The sequence below is a fragment of the Aquarana catesbeiana genome, linkage group LG12, assembly GCF_042186555.1.
Source record: "Aquarana catesbeiana isolate 2022-GZ linkage group LG12, ASM4218655v1, whole genome shotgun sequence".
In the NCBI taxonomy this organism is placed as follows: domain Eukaryota; kingdom Metazoa; phylum Chordata; class Amphibia; order Anura; family Ranidae; genus Aquarana; species Aquarana catesbeiana.
The window spans coordinates 214,478,037-214,497,827 of NC_133335.1; the positions used below are offsets into that span (position 1 = coordinate 214,478,037).

General features: G+C 41.0%; 1 protein-coding gene across 6 annotated transcripts in view; it reads right to left on the reverse strand.

Annotated features, from left to right (window-relative positions):
* CACNA1G (calcium voltage-gated channel subunit alpha1 G) overlaps positions 1–19,791 on the reverse strand; it is a 345,931-nt gene continuing 326,140 nt past the window's right edge. For 5 of the 6 annotated variants that reach the window (XM_073606661.1, XM_073606662.1, XM_073606658.1 and 2 more), the window contains 8 exons: positions 17,365–17,443; positions 17,153–17,274; positions 13,419–13,760; positions 12,218–12,358; positions 11,837–11,962; positions 6,271–6,445; positions 4,110–4,258; positions 1–1,028 (listed from right to left, as the gene is read on the reverse strand). In XM_073606661.1, the coding sequence (XP_073462762.1) occupies positions 270–1,028; positions 4,110–4,258; positions 6,271–6,445; positions 11,837–11,962; positions 12,218–12,358; positions 13,419–13,760; positions 17,153–17,274; positions 17,365–17,443 (1,893 nt within the window). In that variant the 3' untranslated portion in view covers positions 1–269. The remainder of the gene's footprint in view (positions 1,029–4,109; positions 4,259–6,270; positions 6,446–11,836; positions 11,963–12,217; positions 12,359–13,418; positions 13,761–17,152; positions 17,275–17,364; positions 17,444–19,791) is intronic. The other variant, XM_073606659.1, reaches the window with a different exon arrangement.

Sequence of the window (19,791 nt, forward strand, 5' to 3'; positions counted from 1 at the left end):
TAGACTCTCTAGACAGAGTTTTATTTCATAGAAAATAACATAATGTATTTTTTTCTAGCTAAACAAAAACATGAAAATCCTTTTTTGGAAAGTGTATTGCTATTTGTCCAAGGAGAACAAGTTGTTCAAGTATTTCCCCGGAGCCACCAACGCCACTCAGTTTTGACCTATAGAAAGGGCTCCTGGTATTGTAACAAATGTTAACGCGTCATCAAAAATAGTCATAGTTGTTTGTTCAATAGTACTGATAAAAAATATATCAATAGAAATTAAGATATTGACATTTCTGGGACTAAAGGATCAACAATATTAGGGAGGTCCTTAGAATCTAAAGAGTAAGATTGTCTTTTCAGGGTCTCGGGTTCCAGACAGGAATGTCTAGAAGCAGGCATGCACTCCGGGCAGTAGGCAATGTGTCCACCAGTTCTCTGCACGGTTAGAAAGTCGTCCCTCTCGTTGAGTATATGGCTGATAAAGCCACAAGAACGGGAGGCTGGGTAATGAGAAAGACTATTTTCCATGGAACAAATTTCAATAGAATGTCTTCTGGCCTCATCCAGCCATGAGGTGGTTTTTCTAAGGGCACCATGAGCGTCAACGCTGTAGAACTTCTTCATGTCCTTCAGAACTACATTGTTGCTGTTTTCCAGTTTTACCTTCTGGCTTAACGAGTAAGCGGCAGAGTAGAGTCTTAGCGTTTCGCACGCTTTTAAGCTCAAATGTTTTTTACAAAGAGAGGTACTCAACAAATGTGTCCTTTCTTGGGCTGAGGATAGTTCTTTCAAAGAGTACCTATTAGTCTGGGCAGGACCCGGACACTGGGGTGTATCCCAGCAGTGTTGTGTGTATGGGTTGCGTTTTTCCAGATCACACAAAGTTCTTTCTGGCTCCTTTGGCTTTGGAGCATTTGGCACTTCCGCAGATGGTTGGCAAACAGGTAAATTCACAAAGAGATGGTCCACTGTATCGTTCTCGTCGTTTTCCTTACTGTCCAACAGCATGTCAAAGGAGTCGTTGTGGATCGCCTTCTAAAAAGACAAACATACAGATTAAAAAAGCAAGCAAATTCCACTAGATAATCTGATTTAACTGACCCTGTCCTTAGCATAACAAAGTGAAATAGAGTCACCCTATAAAGCAGGGGTCCAAACTGCAGCCCAGGGGTTGGATGAAGCCCTTTGCTTGCTTTTTATCTAGCCCTCTGGGGGGTTTCATTCACTGACACCAACGGTGGAGCATAATTCCTCCCAATGACACCAACAATAGGGCACAATTCCTCTCACTGACACCAAAAATGGGGCATTGTTTACTCCCCTTGATGCCGGGACACTTAATACGTCTGATGGTCATGGTCCAGCCCCCCTAAGGGCTGAAGGACAGGTCTACAACTCCAGTGGGTAATGAACACATACTTGGCTCTCTTACAGTGCACCCAGCCCTGCTGCTATCCAACATCTCTGAGTGTGTTAGATAGCATGGCCTCACTTTGTGCTGTGGTTTCTACTGTGGGCCTATAGGTCACTGTGGTGTCTGGCAGTCATTTAGGGCCTGACAGGAGGAATCATAGCATACTGCAGAGCCACACTATTGAAACATCCGGAAGAGCAGACAACAGAAATGCCCAAAGCTCTTCGGGTATTATTGTAAAGTCTACCTGAAATTCTTAATGTTACTTTTTTTCTCTTGTAGATGGGAGTGAACAGATTCATCTTGGATGGAGCCTGGTGTAGGTATTTGTAAACTTTGATAAATTTGAAACAAAGGAGTATGTTCCCTTTTCCCATCCCGGTGTCATTGTAAATGCGCTCTCCCATGCATGCTCCACCCCAGCATAGATGTTTAGGAACAATACCAAGAAAATCAAAAATAGATGTTCAGGGGTTGGAAATGTTGGCCAAGGGTTTACTGTAAAGATTCTAGAATTGCCCATACAGATTTTGCCTATAGAGAAGGTTTCTGAACTAGGGTTCCTCCAGGAGGTTCCTAGAGGTTCCTTGAGCAACTCAAAATTTCTGCCTCTCAGATAAGTTCCCACTGACACCATTGATCTTTTTAGCTAAAAAGTGTACAATTGTAAGGAGCATTCTTCCCACTGACCATCACACTAATGTATCATGGGTTGTAGATATAGTCATTTTTAGCAGGGGTTCCCTGAGACTGGAAATGGGTTCAAGGGTTCCTCCGTGTTGTAAAGTTTGAGAAAGGGCTGCTGTAGGTGCTGTTTACTTTATATTCTGATCCAACAATCACCTGTTGGATCTGGAATCCGTCATCTATTGTCCATTAACACCTTTAAATCTCATGAACTATTATTAGGAAAATCCTAATTTAATATCAATGTTCACAAGACTTTCTATTCAGGTGTCAGAGTGTGGAGAACTATGGGTTTAATAAATAGGACCATTGGTTCCCTGCACAACTGGGAATCCTTCCCTTTCATTTAGTATTTGGCTAAACAAGACCTAAAGGTTTGGTCAATTGCTGTTTCTGAGCTAGGCCTACAGCCAATGTAAAGTGGAACTATACTACCTAACCATACTCAATGGGTGTGACATCCCATACTAAAATCATGGGCATAATGTGGAGTTGGTCCCTCCTTGGAGGCTTTTTTGCAATGTGTATGGTATTGATTTAATCACTTGCCGCCCCGCCACAGTACATTTACTGCGGCAGGGCTGCAGCTGAAAGCTCAGTGATGTAATGGTATGTTGCTGAGCACACTCGCACTGGTGCACCCCCTGGGGCATGCATTGGTGCGATCCCGTGATAGTGGATCATGGCGCTTGGTAACTGGACGCTGTGAGCGGCCAGGGTATCATGTGATCACTATGATTGACCATATCGATCACATGATTACAATGTAAAGAATACAGTCATGAATGGCAATCCAATCATGACTGTTTTATATACTATTGTGATATTGTGATTGACACACACTATCACATGGTACCTGGGTCAATCACAGCACCCTGTACCATGTGATTACCTGTAGCCAATCACAGATCATAAGCTGTCCTGGATGAAAGCCATTGATAACCCCCCCTCCAGAGAAGTACAGTGTCACTATGGTGACATTAAACTACTCTGATGACAGGATGTAAAAAAAGAAAACCTTAAAAAAAAAAAAAAAATCTTTAAAAAAAATAATCAATTTTTTTTTCACATACTGTCACCAGTCAGTATCCCTGATCACCATCACACCAGTCAAACGGTGACACTGCACTGCTCTGGTGACACTATGTAAAAAAAAAAAAAAAATGTGAATTTTTTTTTAATTTGATTTTTTAATTTTCCAAAAAATTGTGACAAAAAATTACAACTTTAAAAAACTTGCCATGCCTCTTACTAAATACCTTGGACTGTCTACTTTCCAAAAAGAGGCAATTTGGAGGGTATTTGTCCTGTCCTGGTATTTTGGGGCCTCAAGAAATTAGGCTGTTGGTACATCAGGATTTTTCAATTTTTCAATTTTCAAATATATACTGTATATATACCATAGTTTGTAGACGCTATAACTTTCACACAAACCAATTATTATACACTTATTCAAATTTTTTTTTTTTTTTAACCTAAAAACATGTAGCAGAATATACTTTGGCCTAAACTTATGAAGAAATTCGATTTTAATGGATATGTTTTATAACAGAAAGTAAACATTTTTTTTTGTTGTTGTAATTTTCGGTATTTTTTCGTTTATATAGCAAAAAATAAAAAACAAAGTGGTGATCAAATACCACCAAAAGAAAACTCTATTTATGTGAAAAAAAGATAAAAATGTAATTTGCATACCATGTAGCATGACCATGCAATTGTCAGTTAAAATAGCACAGTGCTAAATAGCAAAAAATGCCATGGTCATGAAGGGGGTAAAACTTTCGGGGGGTCAAGTGGTTGAAGTTTAATGATCCTTTTGTTTATACTGTATGTCTTTTGTATTGGGATTTTGCTCATACCTATTTTATGCACTGTATCAAAACACATAGATAGTAAACACAGCCATATATTCGTTGACCAAATGCAATTGGTGATTACTGACTGCACTATTTTAGTATACACTGTAAAGTCACATCACAATATTATAACCAGAGATGGAAAAAAAGCATCCCTGCCTGTCTTTGCAGCATTCTGTGAGTGGACGGTGATCGCATTGGTACGTTGAGTTTTGGTATGAGGCCTTCGGACTTTCTATCATTTATCGCTGTCTCTTTTCGGCCGCAACTGGCGTCGTTTAACGGACACTGAACATGAACGCTGGAACCTGCACAGAAAAGGGAAGTTTATAAACATCAGGAGATTTCTGACTTCAAAGTACACTTTGGGGTCTATTTACCTGTATGATAATAATAATGTGTATAAAACAATCGCTGCACGAATGTCACAAACATTTGTGCAAGCTGAACGAAATTTTACACTATGTTTCTGAACAGATTAACTCCTGTATCATCAGCTCCATCTAGTGGCTAAAAATGCATTATAGTTTTCTGCCATACGTCAATGAGAAAATATACTGGCCACTAGATGGAGCTGATGACACAGGAATGAATCTATTCGAAAGCATACAGTGAAATTTTGTTCAGCTTGCACAAATATTTCTGACATTCCTGCAACGAATGTTTTATAAATTTACAACTTTTAAAAGGAAATATAAAATTGCAAACTTTATTTTAGCTTGTGCAGGGCAAAGCAAAAAATCCATTTAATTGTCGCTCCCTCCCCAGCTGCACATATTCAACTTCCCTCCGCTGTGCTCAGAGCCTGTGACTTGAGTCGCAAGCAATTAAGACGGCACCCACTGAAATGAATGTGTTTTGACTTGTCATGTGACTTTCTGTGTACATGCAGGTCGCATGAGAAGTTGCAGCAGTATGAACCAGGCATAGGTGTGTGCACAGGGTGTGCCAGGTGTGCCTGGGCACACCCTAATCACCCCATGTGGCGCATATTCCCCCAGTTTAGACCCCTGAAATTTCACCAAATGAAAAAATCTTTCTCCTATTCTTTTTTCCTCCTAAAAAAATAAAAAAAAAATAATTAAAAATAAAATAATAAAAACGACTGAACACAATATAAAGAGAAAACACTCCTATTGCCATGTCCGTATAATTGAATTGTCAAAAGAAAAAGGGGGAGGGGTTTTTTTTAACAAAGAGCCCCTGGTCAGACTTTAAAGGCACAGCAAATCAAGAAGATTATATTCAAAATAACAATATAGTATTTTTTATTAAATACAAATGCATAAATAACAAAGACATTGACAAAAAATGTAAAAAGCATCTATGTGAAGATATACATAATGTGACCAATCATCACAGGGCACAAAAAAACCCATATAAGATATCCATTTAGTAGTCCATGTGGAAGTGTGTAACAACACTGGAGGAGCTATCAATTGGGTTTGATATACATCCCCTTTGGCTTTTTTTGTGCCCTGTGATGATTGGTGGAGCTTTGGTGGTGTGAACATTCACCCCGTTGGCTGATTGGCAACTTTTGATCCTTTCCGTTGCTAGGAATGAACCCAGAGTTTGGAGGTATATGGCAACAGCTGACGGTCACTTATTCTTATGACATAAAATCCTGCACCTACAGCGGAAATATGAATTACAGATTTCTATCTTTAATCATTTAAGTCTATGGAAGCCTCTTTTAAGATAGTGAGACCTTTTTTCTGTATTATTTGAAACTTAGATGTGTCCTGAGGAAGTCTTTAGAACGAAACGCGTAGACGCATCAGGGCTCACATTATGTATATCCTCACATAGATGCTTTTTACATTTTTTTCTCAATGTATTTGTTATTTATGCATTTGTATTTAATAAAATTTACTATATTGTTATTTTGAATATGATCTTCTTGATTTGCTGTGCCTTTAAAGTCCGACCAGGGGCTCTTTGTTAAAAACCCTCCCCCTTTTTCTTTTAATAAAAACTACTGACACTGTTCACTGCCCTACTGACACCAATCTCTGCCGTTATGACACCATCCACTGCTCTACTGACACAAGCCATATATATATATATATATATATATATATATATATATATATATACACACACACATATATATATATATATATATATATATATATATATATATATATATATATATGGGCTACTGCTCTGCAACCCTCTGAAAAACGATCTACCACAGATCACTTTTCAGAGGGCGATTGACACCCCCACCCAAGTGACAATAATTCACAGCAACCAGGGTTCACCCGTATCTGCATAGTCATCACAGCAATTGGCTGACATGGGCTTGATCTCGCACCTGATTTTTGGCAGACCAGTTTCCTCTTTGCCTGGCACTCTGCACAAGTCTCCCCCGTTTGTAACATGTAACTGTCGTTTGGCAGGGAGTGGGTTCGGCACACCGGTGGCTTTTTCACACTTAACAAGTTGCTTTCCTTCGTGTTCGATGACTTTTGCTCCGGAGAAAAGTCAGCCTGAAATGCAAATATTATAATTCAGAGAAAAGTCTAAGAAGGCTTGTGGCAGAACTCCGGCCAAAAACATATCTTCTGTGTTGTTGTTGGAGATTTTCCCTCACCTCCTGTCTGGTGAAATCCTTGTCATCTGGAACGTGAGGGTAAATCTCTTTATAAGCCTGCATTCACACCTTAGCGTCGTGTTTTTGAGCATTTTTTTGGGGGGCGTTTTTCAACTGTTTGAGTGTTTTTTTATGTAGAGTGTTTTTAAAGTGTTGTTGAGCGTTGGAGTATTTTTAATTAGCCAACAAAGAAAAATATCATCCGTTTCATCATTTCTTGCCATTTTTTCATCCACTTTTATGTAATTATTATTATTTTTTTATTTATTTACCTTTTTTTTTTCTTGCCATTTTTTTCTTCTACTTTTTTTTAATTATTATTATTTATTTAATTAATTATTTTTTTTTGTAAGAGATTGAGTAAAATTTTTGTCTGACTTTGGCCCTGAAACGGACCAAAAGACGCACAGGACTCCTGTGCAATTCGCTGCGGAGATGTGTGAACCGGCTCCATAGAGAGCAGGTCACAATCTCCTGCTATGCGAATTGGATGCAGGGAAACCCACATCCAATTTGCATAACTGTAAATCCAGCCTAAGGGTTAGGGGTTAAAGGTCAGGGGTTTATTTATTTATTTTGTTAGGTTAGGAGTTAAGGTTTAGAATTAAGGGTTAATATTAGTTTTGAGGGGTTAGGGTTCAATATTAGAGTTAGGAGTTTATATTAGGGTTTAGGATTAGGGGTTAATATTCGGGTTAAGGGTTGGGGTTAGGGTTTTTAATTTATTTTTATTATTTATGTATGCTTTTTATTATTATATTTTTTTATTATTATTACTATTAATTTTAATAATAATAATGAATTCATTTATTATTATTTATTTACTCATTATTTATTTATTTTGTTAGATTGTGGGTTAAAGTGTTACTAAACCCAGGAGCCTGCATTTACTATATCTGGTCTCCCACAGTACATGGAAATGCAATAATTTTAGTAAATCTAAACTGCTAAATACCTTTTCTCATCAGCAGTATATAGCAGTCTTGTGACTTCTAACAGTGTCCAGCAAAGCACTGGTTAAAGCTTGTAGGAAGAGTTTTCATTCTCCCCTGATTTTCCTATGAGGCTGCAAGGACCCCTGACCCTCTGCCTGGACAGTGCTGATTGGCCCTCTGCTGATCACATGCAACCCCCTCCCAAGAGAAAAAAAAAAAACTTTCTAGTAAGACCCCTTTCACACTGGAGGCATTTTTCAGGCGCTTTAGCGCTAAAAAAAAATAGCGCCTGTAAAGCGCCTGAAAAATGTCTCATCTGCAATCTTTTTTTGACGTCCTGCCAGCACAGCGCCCTAGTGTGAAAACACTTTAAGGTTTAGAATTAAGGGTTAATATTAGCTTTAGGGGTTAGGGTTTAATATTAGGGTTAGAAGTTTATATTAGGGTTTAATATTAGGGTTATTTATTTATTTTTATTTAATTATTGAATTTAAGCAGAAAAATGCTTCAAAAACATGCAATAAAACGCACTAAAACACTCAAATCAATTGTTTCCATGTATTTCTATGGAACAAAAACACTTAAAAAACACACCAATTTGCCCAATTTTAGCAAAAGGCATCAAAAGGCTTCAGATGACTTGGAGTGGAGATGTGTACCAACTCCATAGAGAATAACTGATTTTTTCGACTCCAGCATTTTGGAGCTTTGAGCTTCATGCTGGTCATGGGAGGTATTATTCAAAAGAATGCTGGTCATGGGAAGTATTATACTGAAAAATGCTGGTTATGGGAGGTATTATACTGAAAAATGCTCCTCTCTCCTCTATTCTGCTACTGACCACCTCTATGACAAAATCTCTCCCCTGTCCTGCCCCAACCATGCCATGTCCATCTACAATAAATCTCTGTCCTCCACCCTGGACAAGCTCGCTCCCCTCACTACACGCAGAATCAGGCCTCGACCCCTACAACCCTGGCAAACAGATGACACTAAAATTCTCAAAAAACGTAGTCGCGCTCTTGAGCGTCTGTGGCACAAGACTAAGTCTCTCAAAGACTTCAACCAATACAAATCTGCCCTCCAAATATACTATTCTTTCCTCCACACTGCCAAGCAAACCTATTTTACAACTCTTATTAACACTTTCTCATCCAATCCCCATAAACTCTTCTCTACCTTCAACTCTCTACTTTGTCCTCCACCGCCTCCACCCACTGACTTACTCACTGCCCAGGAAATCGCTAATCACTTCAAAAACAAGATTGATACAATCCGTGATGAAATCTCTATTCTACAGGTATCTCCCCCAGCTAAGACCCCATGTCAACAGGTACAACTGACACTCCCCCTATTCAAATCTACTACTACAGATGAAGTTGCTAAACTCCTTTCTATCGCCCACCTAACCACCTGTCCCCTGGACCCTATTCCCTCTCAAATGCTACGGTCACCCTCTGACCCCATCCTACACTCTCTAACCCACATCTTCAATCTCTCCCTCACCTTTGGCATCTTCCCCGATGCTCTAAAACATGCACTGGTCACCCCCATACTCAAAAAGCCGTCCTTGGACCCTACCAATCTTAACAACCTACGCCCAATCTCCTTGCTCCCCTTTTCCTCTAAACTCCTTGAACGCCTGGTTTACAACCGAGTGACCACCTCATTAAAAACAACCTTCTTGATCCCCTTCAATCTGGATTTTGCCCTCAACACTCCACAGAAACTGCTCTTTTAAAACTCACAAATTACCTACTAACTGCAAAAACCAACGGACACTATTCTGTACTCCTACTTCCGGATCTTTCAGCTGCCTTTGACACGGTTGACCACCCCCTCCTCCTCAAAAAACTTTACTCCCTCGGTCTCCGTGACTGTGCTCTTCAGTGGCTCTCATCCTACCTATCCCAACGCACCTTCAGTGTCACTTACAATTCTACTTCCTCCACTCCTCTTCCCTTCTCTGTCGGGGTCCCCCAAGGTTCTGTTCTTGGACCTCTTTTATTTTCAATCTACACCTCTTCCCTGGGTCAGCTGATAGCCTCTCACGGCTTTCAATATAATTTCTATGCTGATGACACACAAATCTATCTCTCCACCCCTCAACTCACTCCATCAGTCTCCTCACGCATCACTAACTTACTAACCGACATATCTGTATGGATGTCACACCACTTCCTCAAACTCAACTTGTCCAAAACCGAGCTTATAATATTTCCTCCCCCACTTCCCCCGACTTCTCTGTCAAGAGCAATGGCACAACCATCCACCCGTCCCCACATGTCAGGGTACTAGGTGTTATCCTGGATTCTGAACTCTCCTTTCAGCCCCACATCCAATCACTTTCCAAAGCTTGCCGCCTCAACCTCCGCAACATCTCTAAACTACGTCCCTTTCTAACCAATGAAACCACAAAGCTCCTGATTCACTCCCTGGTTATCTCTCGCCTTGACTACTGCAACTCACTCCTCATTGGCTTACCTTTAAACAGACTATCCCCCCTTCAGTCCATCATGAATGCTGCTGCCAGACTCATCCACCTTACTAACCGCTCAGTGTCTGCTACCCCTCTCTGCCAATCCCTCCATTGGCTACCACTCGCCCAACGAATTAAATTCAAAATACTAACAATAAGTTACAAAGCCATCCACAACTCTGCCCCCAGCTACATCACTAACCTAGTCTCAAAATACCAACCTAATCGCCATCTCCATTCCTCCCAAGACCTCCTGCTCTCTAGCTCCCTCATCACCTCCTCCCTTATCCGCCTCCAGGACTTCTCCCGAGCCTCGCCCATCCTCTGGAATTCCCTACCCCAATCTGTCAGACTGTCTCCAACTTTATCCACTTTTAGGCGATCCCTGAAAACTTTCCTCTTCAGAGAAGCCTATCCTGCCTCCATCTAACAACTGCACTATTTTCTCCGTTACCTCATCCCCCACAGCTATTACCCTTTGTATAACTTGACCCTCCCTCCTAGATTGTAAGCTCTAACGAGCAGGGCCCTCTGATTCCTCCTGTATTGAATTGTATTGTACTTGTACTGTCTGCCCTAATGTTGTAAAGCGCTGCGTAAACTGTCGGCGCTATATAAATCCTGTATAATAATAAAAATAATAATATTATACTGAAGAATGTTAGTTTTTATTTTTGTATATTTGTTTGTAATTATGTTTAATGTGTATGTAGCACCGTGGCCCTGTGAGATACAACATTTCGTTCTAACGTTTGTCCTCACATGTAGTAGAATGACAATAAAGCTTGACTTGATTATACTGAAGAATGTTGGTTATGGGAAGTATTATACTGAAGAAGTTGGTTATGGGAAGTATAATACTAAATAATGCTGGTCATGGGTAGTATCATACTGAAGAATGCTGGTAATGGGAGGGTATTATACTGAAGAATGCAGGTCAGGGGAGGTATTATACTGAAGAATGCTGGTCATGGGAAGTATTATACTGAAGAATGTTAGTTTTTATTTTTGTATATTTGTTTAAAATTATGTTTAATTTGTATGTGGCCACGTGGCCCTGTGATATACGACATTTCGTTCTTGTCCTCACATGTAGTAGAATGACAATAAAGCTTGACTTGATTATACTGAAGAATGTTGGTTATGGGAAGTATTATACTAAATAATGCTGGTCATGGGAAGTATTATACTGAAGAATGTTGGTTATGGGAAGTATAATACTAAATAATGCTGGTCATGGGAAGTATTATACTGAAGAATGCTGGTCATGGGAGGGTATTATACTGAAGAATGCTGGTCATGGGAGGGTATTATACTGAAGAATGCTGGTCATGGGAAGTATTATACTGAAGAATGCTGGTCACGGGAGGGTATTATCCCGAAGAATGCTGGTCATGGGAAGTATTATACCGAAGAATGCTGGTCATGGGAGGGTATTATACTGAAGAATGCTGGTCATGGGAGGGTATTATACTGAAGAATGCTGGTCATGGGAAGTATTATACTGAAGAATGCTGGTCATGGGAGGGTATTATACTGAAGAATGCTGGTTATGGGAGGTATTATCTCGAAGAATGCTGGTCATTGGAAGTATTATACTGAAGAATGCTGGTCATGGGAGGTATTATACTGAAGAATGCTGATCATGGGAGGTATCCCAAAGAATGCTGGTCATGGGAGGTATTATGCCAAAGAATGCTGGTCATGGGAGGAATTATACCCAAGGCTGGCTCACAATTTTTTAGTTTGCCAGTGTCCTATCCTCCTGTAGGCAACAGTATGATACATATATTCACAAATTCTCGGTCCCTCAATGGACGAGAAAGAAAGTCATTTTGATTATTTTGTAATATGTACAAAGGAACAAAAGTACCTTAGATTCAAGGACACTGAAGACAATGTCATCTGGCAGTGAGTCATCCGTTAAGGCTAATGACCAGGATTTTTCAGAAAGAATGTCTGAAGTCAGGGACAAGCCCTCCATCTCCGCCAGTGGGATCTAAATATGCAAAAATAATCATGAATTAAAAAGGATAACAAGCTAAACAAAAATGTAAATCCCAATGCCAAACAAAGGATTATTTTTATTATTTAATTTTGATAGAGTAGTGAAGGGTTAGGGTCTTTTGTCATCTCATTTTCGGGGAGCCAGACAAAAGCACATTTTAAGGGGTTAGAACTTCTGACAACATTTTAACGGTTGTCTGTGACACCCCGCCCCAGTGCAACTGCACAATTTCTTGTCAATACTTACTTGCTTCTCGGATGAACCTTTTTCATATGGATGGAGGGCATAATGATGGCACACCGAACCAGAGAGGTTATCCATAAGCTTCATTTCCCCCTCTATGGAGCCTTGGATTAGTAATGATATTGTATCAAACATATGTCTTTCCTGGAGAAGAAGTATACAAGTGTGTTATAAAAAAGCACTCAAGGCAGATTACAACTTACTAATAAAAAAAGGGATTGCATAGCCACTTACTTTTCAGAGCTTTATCCTCCCTATACAGTACTTCCCTCCCAGAGCCTTTTCCTCCTCTCATCTCCCAGGATCTTTTCCTCCATATGTCCCCTCTTAAAATCTTTTGTTTTCCTATATCCCCTTTGATTCCCTAAGTCAATGGTGGAATTACCAGGGTTGCAAAGGTTGCACTCACGACCAGGCCCTGGGGTTCCACCACCGTGGGATGGCCCCAAGTTGGCAGGAAGGGGGCCTGCTGCAGAACATGTGAAAGGGTCCTGCTGCGGGACAATAACAGTTCACACTGCTGCTACCCCAAAGTTGTGCAACTTGCTTGCAATTTCCTTGCCACTTGCTTGCAATTTCCTTGTGACATTTGTGATTTAACATTGCAGTCTATGACACTCGAGTCACAGAAAGGTAGTGCGGGAACCTTTTTTTTGTTTTTGCTGTGACTGGAGTCACATTGCTTAAGGCAGCATGCATTGAAATGAATGTGTTTTGACTTGTCCTGCAGCCTAATGTGTCGCAAGTCGCATGATAAGTCGCACCAGTGTGAACTGGGGCTGGAGTAAAGGGCCACGGGATCAGTGGGAAGGGCCCCAAGTCTGGACGGAAGGGCCCCGGGCTTGGATGGAAAGGGCCCAGGTGCTCAGGGGGGCCCTTCATGGTTTCTTGCACCTGGAGATTCTAGAGTCCCACAGCTCTTTTGTTTTTTCTTTAGGAGGACTTTTGGTTTTGCAACAACCTCTTAGCTTTTTTCAGGTTACCATAACCAAATTAAACATTGTTTTCTTTGTGTGTGTGTGTGTGTGTGGGGGGGTAGATGGGGCTTTCATTTGGTAGATGATTTGGCCACATATAGTTTTACTTCCAAGATTTTAATCTGGAAGATATAACTTTCATGCTCAATTACATACTTGAAAATACTCTTCACTTGAAAATCCCAACTAGCATTTTTTTTTTCGGGGCATGACTTGTGTTGTCTTACCATGGGATGAACTAATGACAGTTGGGAATCTACCTGATCCCTCACAGAGTTGATATATCCATAGGGGTTGTCCTGAGTGTAGCTAAGGTCCCGTCCAGCCCACAGGAAAGAGTCGCTGTCCGGACCTTGCATGTTCTGAATCTGAAACTCCAGCTCCATCTCTGCCTCCAGCTCCGCCTCCTCCTTGGCTTCTTTGTTGCTCTCCTCTAAATGCTTCATCAGAACAGCGATGACCACATTGACCAAAACAAACTGTGCGGTTAGCACAAAGGAGACAAAGTACATGGGGGAGATAACTGTGTTGTAGCAGGTTGATTCCTCGTTACAGTCACGCAGTGTGTCCTAATATCAGAGAAAAAAGTTTTGGGTAGATTAGTACTTTTTACAGCTAGTAATAAAGCCACTAGACTAATTACAAACAAGCCGATCAATATAGGTTGACTTAAAGTACAGGTTCTCTTAAAGACCATAAACAACCCCCTCCCTCCACCTACTTATTGTCACCATTCCTTCATTAGAAGTCTTAGAAATATATAGTGCTTCTAGGGATGGGGGAGCATGTGACCTTCTCAACCTCCTCTCAGGATGCAGAGTCCGGGCTTGAGTGGCCAATAACCAGACATTGCCATGAGCGAGAAATGACCAAATTGTGTAGGCCAACACTGTCTGGCACAGAGCTTTTATAAGATTTAGACCTATGGCTCCAATGTATGAATGAAGCAAAAAAAAAATCCTAATGTCAGAGAAAACATTTACGGGGAGAGTTGATGTTCATTGCTAGCTTTTTGCAGCTAGTAATGAGGCCACCAGGCCAATTACAAACACGCCAATTTATATAGGTTGCCTTAAAGTACAAGCTCTCTTAAAAACCAGAGACACCCCCTCCCTCCACCTACTTATTGTCGTCATTGTTGTCATTCCTTCATTAGAGGTCTTGGAAATATCTAGTGCTTCTGGGTATAGGGAGCATGTGACCTTTTCGCCTTCCTCCCAGGATGCAGAGCCTGAGCTTAAGTGGCCAATAACCAGACATTGCCATGACAGGGAAGGGAGCAAATTGACTAATCTTGTGTAGGCCAACACTGTCTGGCACAGACCTTTTATAAGGTTTAGACCTACGGCTCCAGCGCATGAATGGAGCAGCAGGGGGAGTGTGGCGAAGGTGAGTATTAATGGGTGGAATTGGGGAGGGTTTCATGAAAACACAGATTAAATGCCACCTTCATCTAAGATGGGTATCACAGTGGCTAGGTGGTTAGCACTTCCGCCTAGCAACACTAGGGTCATCAGTTCGAATTCTAACCACGGCACTACCTGTATGGAGTTTGCATGTTCTCCCTGTGCAGGTTTCCTATTGGTACTCTGGTTTCCTCCCACACTCCAAAGACATGCTGGTTGGTTACTTGGCTCCTGTCTAAATTGGTCTTAATATATTTGTATGTATGAATGTGAGTTAGGGACCTTAGAGTGTAAGCTGTGAATGTATAATATATATGTAAAGCACTGAGTAAATTGATGGAACTATAGTATAGTATCTATGATACTAAAAAAATAAAAATTTGAACGGTAGATAGTCGTTAGAGGGCTTACAGGTCTAGGACTTAATATGGCCATACACTGATGCAAATTTCAACCAGAGTGTGGGCTTCCCCACTGAACATAAGTTGATTGTTCAATCAATTTCCGTTGAAGGGACACGCTGGAAAATTTCCAATTAGGGTAGTCTGACAAGGGCCACTGTCTGAATATAATGTTCCAAGAGGGATCCACCTTGTCAAAGCTTCTTTTTTTTTTTTTTTTTAACAGAAAAGTTTTTATTTGCTCCATAAGGAGATTATATACATATACAAACAATAAAAAAATAATGAACAAAAAGAAATGAACAGTGTGCTGCTACACATTATACATATACATTCAAGTCAAATAGTTACAATTCGGACTATTTTTTTCTAATTTATCATCCTAACATAAGGTTATATATAGGAATCTTAATAGAGGTGTATCAATATCTTCGCCCATACCAAATCTTTTGCTTAATGTATTCTCTAGTGTCTAATAAAGGGATGACTGTCTCTATGGTGGAAAACAAGTAACAATGCTAGACACTCATATTTATTTTCTATTACCCTTGGGGGGGGGATGGGGGGTGGAGGAAGGGGGGAAGGGACGGAAGGGGGGAGAAAAAAAAAAAAAGGGGGGGGGGAGAAAGACAAGGAGAGGGAAGGAGGGGGCACAGGGGGGGGGAACAGAGACCAGGAAAGGACTTATCCAAAGTAGGATCTTCCCGCTTCAATAGCCTACATCCATCTTATTGGTGGGACCAAGCTCCCCAAATTTTGGAGAACTTTTTTGGGCATTTGGGTTGATATAGGTAAGCTTATATAATGGCAGTGTGGAGTTGACTAATGCTTTCCACTGGGCCACCGTGGGAGGGTCAGGTTGCTTCCATTTAATCAGTATAGTTTTCCTAGCATAGAACGAGGCATAAAACACAAACAGTCTTTTATGAGTGTTAGGTATAAGGTTATCGCATACTCCCAAGAGAAAGACAATCGGGTTTAGTTGTAGATGTAAGTCAACCACCAAATTGATCACGTTTACCACCTCCAGCCAAAACTGTTGTATAAGAGGACAGGACCAGACTACATGCATAAAGGTACCTAGTTCTCCCCCACACTTTGGGCATCTATCTGACACTGTTGGATAAATTCTAGACAACCTCTGCGGCGTGTAATACGCCCTATGGAGAAACTTAAGCTGGATATAGCGATCTTTCGCAGATACCATGAGAGGAATGTACTGTTGTATACCCTCCTCCCAGTCATCCGCTGCAAGGGCAGGCATGTCCTCCTTCCATTTATCAAAAAGTTTGTTCTCCTTAGATGGCTCTTCACCTATTATTCGCATATATAGGGAGGATAGAATTCGGTCCACGTGTCTGGAAAAAGGACTCAACCCCATGTGAGTGCAAAGTGATTCCCGATGGGAATTGGGCTCGTAGTGCATGACGCAGTTGCAAATAACGAAATAACATTCGCGAGGGGAGTTGAAAATCGTTTTTCAATGTATCATAAGGAAGGATCCCCCCTCCCGACATTACCTGTTTTAGTATTTTAACTCCATAATTTGCCCACAAGGCTGGGTCTGGAACTGATTGGAGGTGTTTCAATTTGGGATTGCCCCACAGTGGTGTATAGGGAGACATAGAACCTGGTTCAGTAAGTTTCCCCGACATCTGCTCCCAGACTCTGACTGTCGTATGCATTGAGGACGTCATATCTGGATATGTTTTTGGGCCCCTAAAGACCAAGTTGCTCAATGCTGAATAGGATCCCAGTATAGCGGCCTCCAAGTTAACTGCTGGATTGGACTTCGGCTGGGAGAACCACCAACGAACAGTCACTACTACTGCTGCCCAGTAATACTTTTTAAAGCAGGGGAGTGCCAGACCTCCCAACGACAAGGGAAGCTGCAAGGTGGCCCGAGCAACTCTAGGGGTTCGTCCTCCCCACACAAATGTGTTAACTAATTGATCCAGCTTAGTAAAGAAGGAGCTAGGGATGGGGACCGGGGTGTTACGAAAAACATAAAGAAATTTGGGCAGAAACGTCATCTTAAGCAAATTTTGTCAAAGCTTCTTATTTGCATACTCGTTCTAAGTCATGCAATTGATGAGTTAAAATCCAACAAGTATGTTTCTTACATTTCCACACACATAATAAAACATTTCTTACCTTCATAATTCCATTCCAGTTATCACCTGTAGATACTCGAAAGAGAGTTAAAAAAGCCATTCCAAAATTTCTAAAGGTTGCGTGTCTCCCAAGACCTTCACATGGATGGGAATTGTTGCACTCTGCAAACAGACACAAATCTAAGATAGAAACATTCTCTTGGCATGATGTCTGGTTGTTCTTCAACCTAATGCACTCTTTCCATTACCTACCCAAATCGCCAAACAGTTCCACTCCCAACGCTGCGAAAATGAAGAAGAGCAGCATGAAGAGAAGGCCTAGGTTCCCCACCTGTGGGCAGGAGGACACATTTTATAAGAATCTCCATGTATAAGATTTGATTAGCAATAAACTTAACAGCAAAACTTAATGTCATGTTAAGTGGCAACTGCCAATGCAAGCACGGTCCAGAGATGTATAATATAGGGGGAACATGGCAGTAATACTGAATAAATCACATCTAGAATGTTAGGTCAAATTTGGGTACTCCATCAAATTAAGGGGTTGGAGGTTTGGGGAGCATCCAGAGGAAGGCAACTGAATTAATAAATGGATTGGAAAATCTTACTGAGAGATACATGAGAAAAAAAACACACATCGTCAAACTGAAGAAAGGCAATGTAGAGAAGACTTAAAGGGGTTGACTTACTAAAACTGGAGAGTGCAAAATCTGGTGCAGCTCTGCATAGAAACCAATCAGCTTCCAGGTTCTTTTGTTAAAGCTTAAACCTTTACCCACAACTTGATAAATAATGTTCTTTAGCAAGGAACATACATTCCACATTAATAATTATGCTACCAAAATAATGTGTGCTGTAAATTGCCTTCAGCATTGTTCCTGTACAGGAGGCTACCATTTTGCTGAAGCCCAGAGCCTCTGAGCAGCAGTAAATCTTTGGGTTGTCAGCAGATAAGGCCCTAGTAGCATTGATTTTCAGCACAATGCCAAAAATGGAAAGCACCTGAGCATGTGCAGAGCAGGGTGAGACAGTGTATTTATGGATTTTAAACAGTATAGACACTTATTTTTAATGTTTTACATAGCTATACCTGCAAAACGGGCCTGCCTGAAGTGATCTAGCTGGACTTAATTTTATGACTAAAGTTCCATTAGTTTACTTTTTTTAGTTGACTTTCCAGTTTTAGTAAACCAACCCCAATGTTCTCAACCTGATAAAAAAAAACTAATGCAGCCACCACATCTAAGGACTGCTAAACTGTAATATAATAAATGTTTGTTTTTGGGTACAGATACGCTTTAAATATAACCAATACCAGGATAACGATAGGACAAATGTATATTTGTTTAACAAGGGCTGTACTAAGGGTAAGGTGACATCAGTTGTATATTGAAAAATGACAGCCTGTGAAAGGACAATGAAGGAGCAGCAAAGACTAATGAAGTATTCTTTCTGCTCTATTCTCCTGTCGGCCTGTTCCTTATCAGCACACAACACGACTGATTTGCTCCAAAAACTACCCCTCTTTCTTAGTAAGGGAAGTCTTTTGCTTATATTGGCATATTTTATATTATTATAGTGCAAAGAACAATGCTGTCATTGCATATCAGCAAACCACAGGCCAACTCTACTAAACTGATGACAGAATGACTGATCTTGCATCATGGTAAAAAAGTCTGGATGCAAGACCGCATAACTGCTAAACACCCCATAGAATGTCTGGGACAGGATATGCAGAAAGATGGAGCCGGCAACACTGTAATCTGTATGTGTATTTATTGGCTACATTAGTAGTGCAACTAAGACTCTCGCCGAAACGCGTCACTTTATTTGTTTTATTTTCACTCCTATGTAGTCAATAAATATGCATACCGATTACAGTGTTGCCGGCTCCATCTTTCTGCATATCCTGTTCTGGTGCGAATGGACACACTGAGCCTGGGCACCTGTGAGTGGATCCTTCAACTGAATTGGGCTCTCCCTGCAGAGTGTGCTGCTTTCACTAGACTCTCAGTGTCTGGGGCAACTCTGGTACTGGTATAAGACAAAGCACTCTCAAGGCTCAGTAACATTGCCATTCAAATTTCTCCATGCTGTTGACAGGGCCCGATCTAGCCTATCTGATCTGGGGGTACATTATAGAGTCAGGGGGCATAATGAGTGTGACAGAGATGCTGGGAACCATTGTTCCCCTTCCATTCAGCATGTTTCCATACCACAAATCACAACCCGGAAATAACGACAGGTAGTGCAGGCGTGAACAGGGATCATCATCAGAGTAGCTCCTTACGTCAACTGTCCCCATCAGTGCCCCCTTTACATCAATTGTCCCCAACAGAGTACCCCTTTACATCAACTGTCTCCATCAAAGTGCCCCCTTTTATCAACTGTCCCCATCAAAGTGCCCCCTTACATCAACTGTCCCCATCAGAGCCCCCCTTACATCAACTGTCCCCATCAGAGTGCGCCCTTACATCAGCTGTCCCCAACAGAGTGCCCTTTTCATCAATTGTCCCCATTAGAGTGCCCACTTAAATCAATTGTCCCCATTAGATTGCCTCATGGATCAATGGATGTGCTCCTAAAGCTGGGCCTGGCTGTTGACCACTTTGAGTGCAAATGTTATCACGCATGCTCCTTTTCAAAAAACTTTGGCCAATGGTGTTCTTAGCTTTCTAT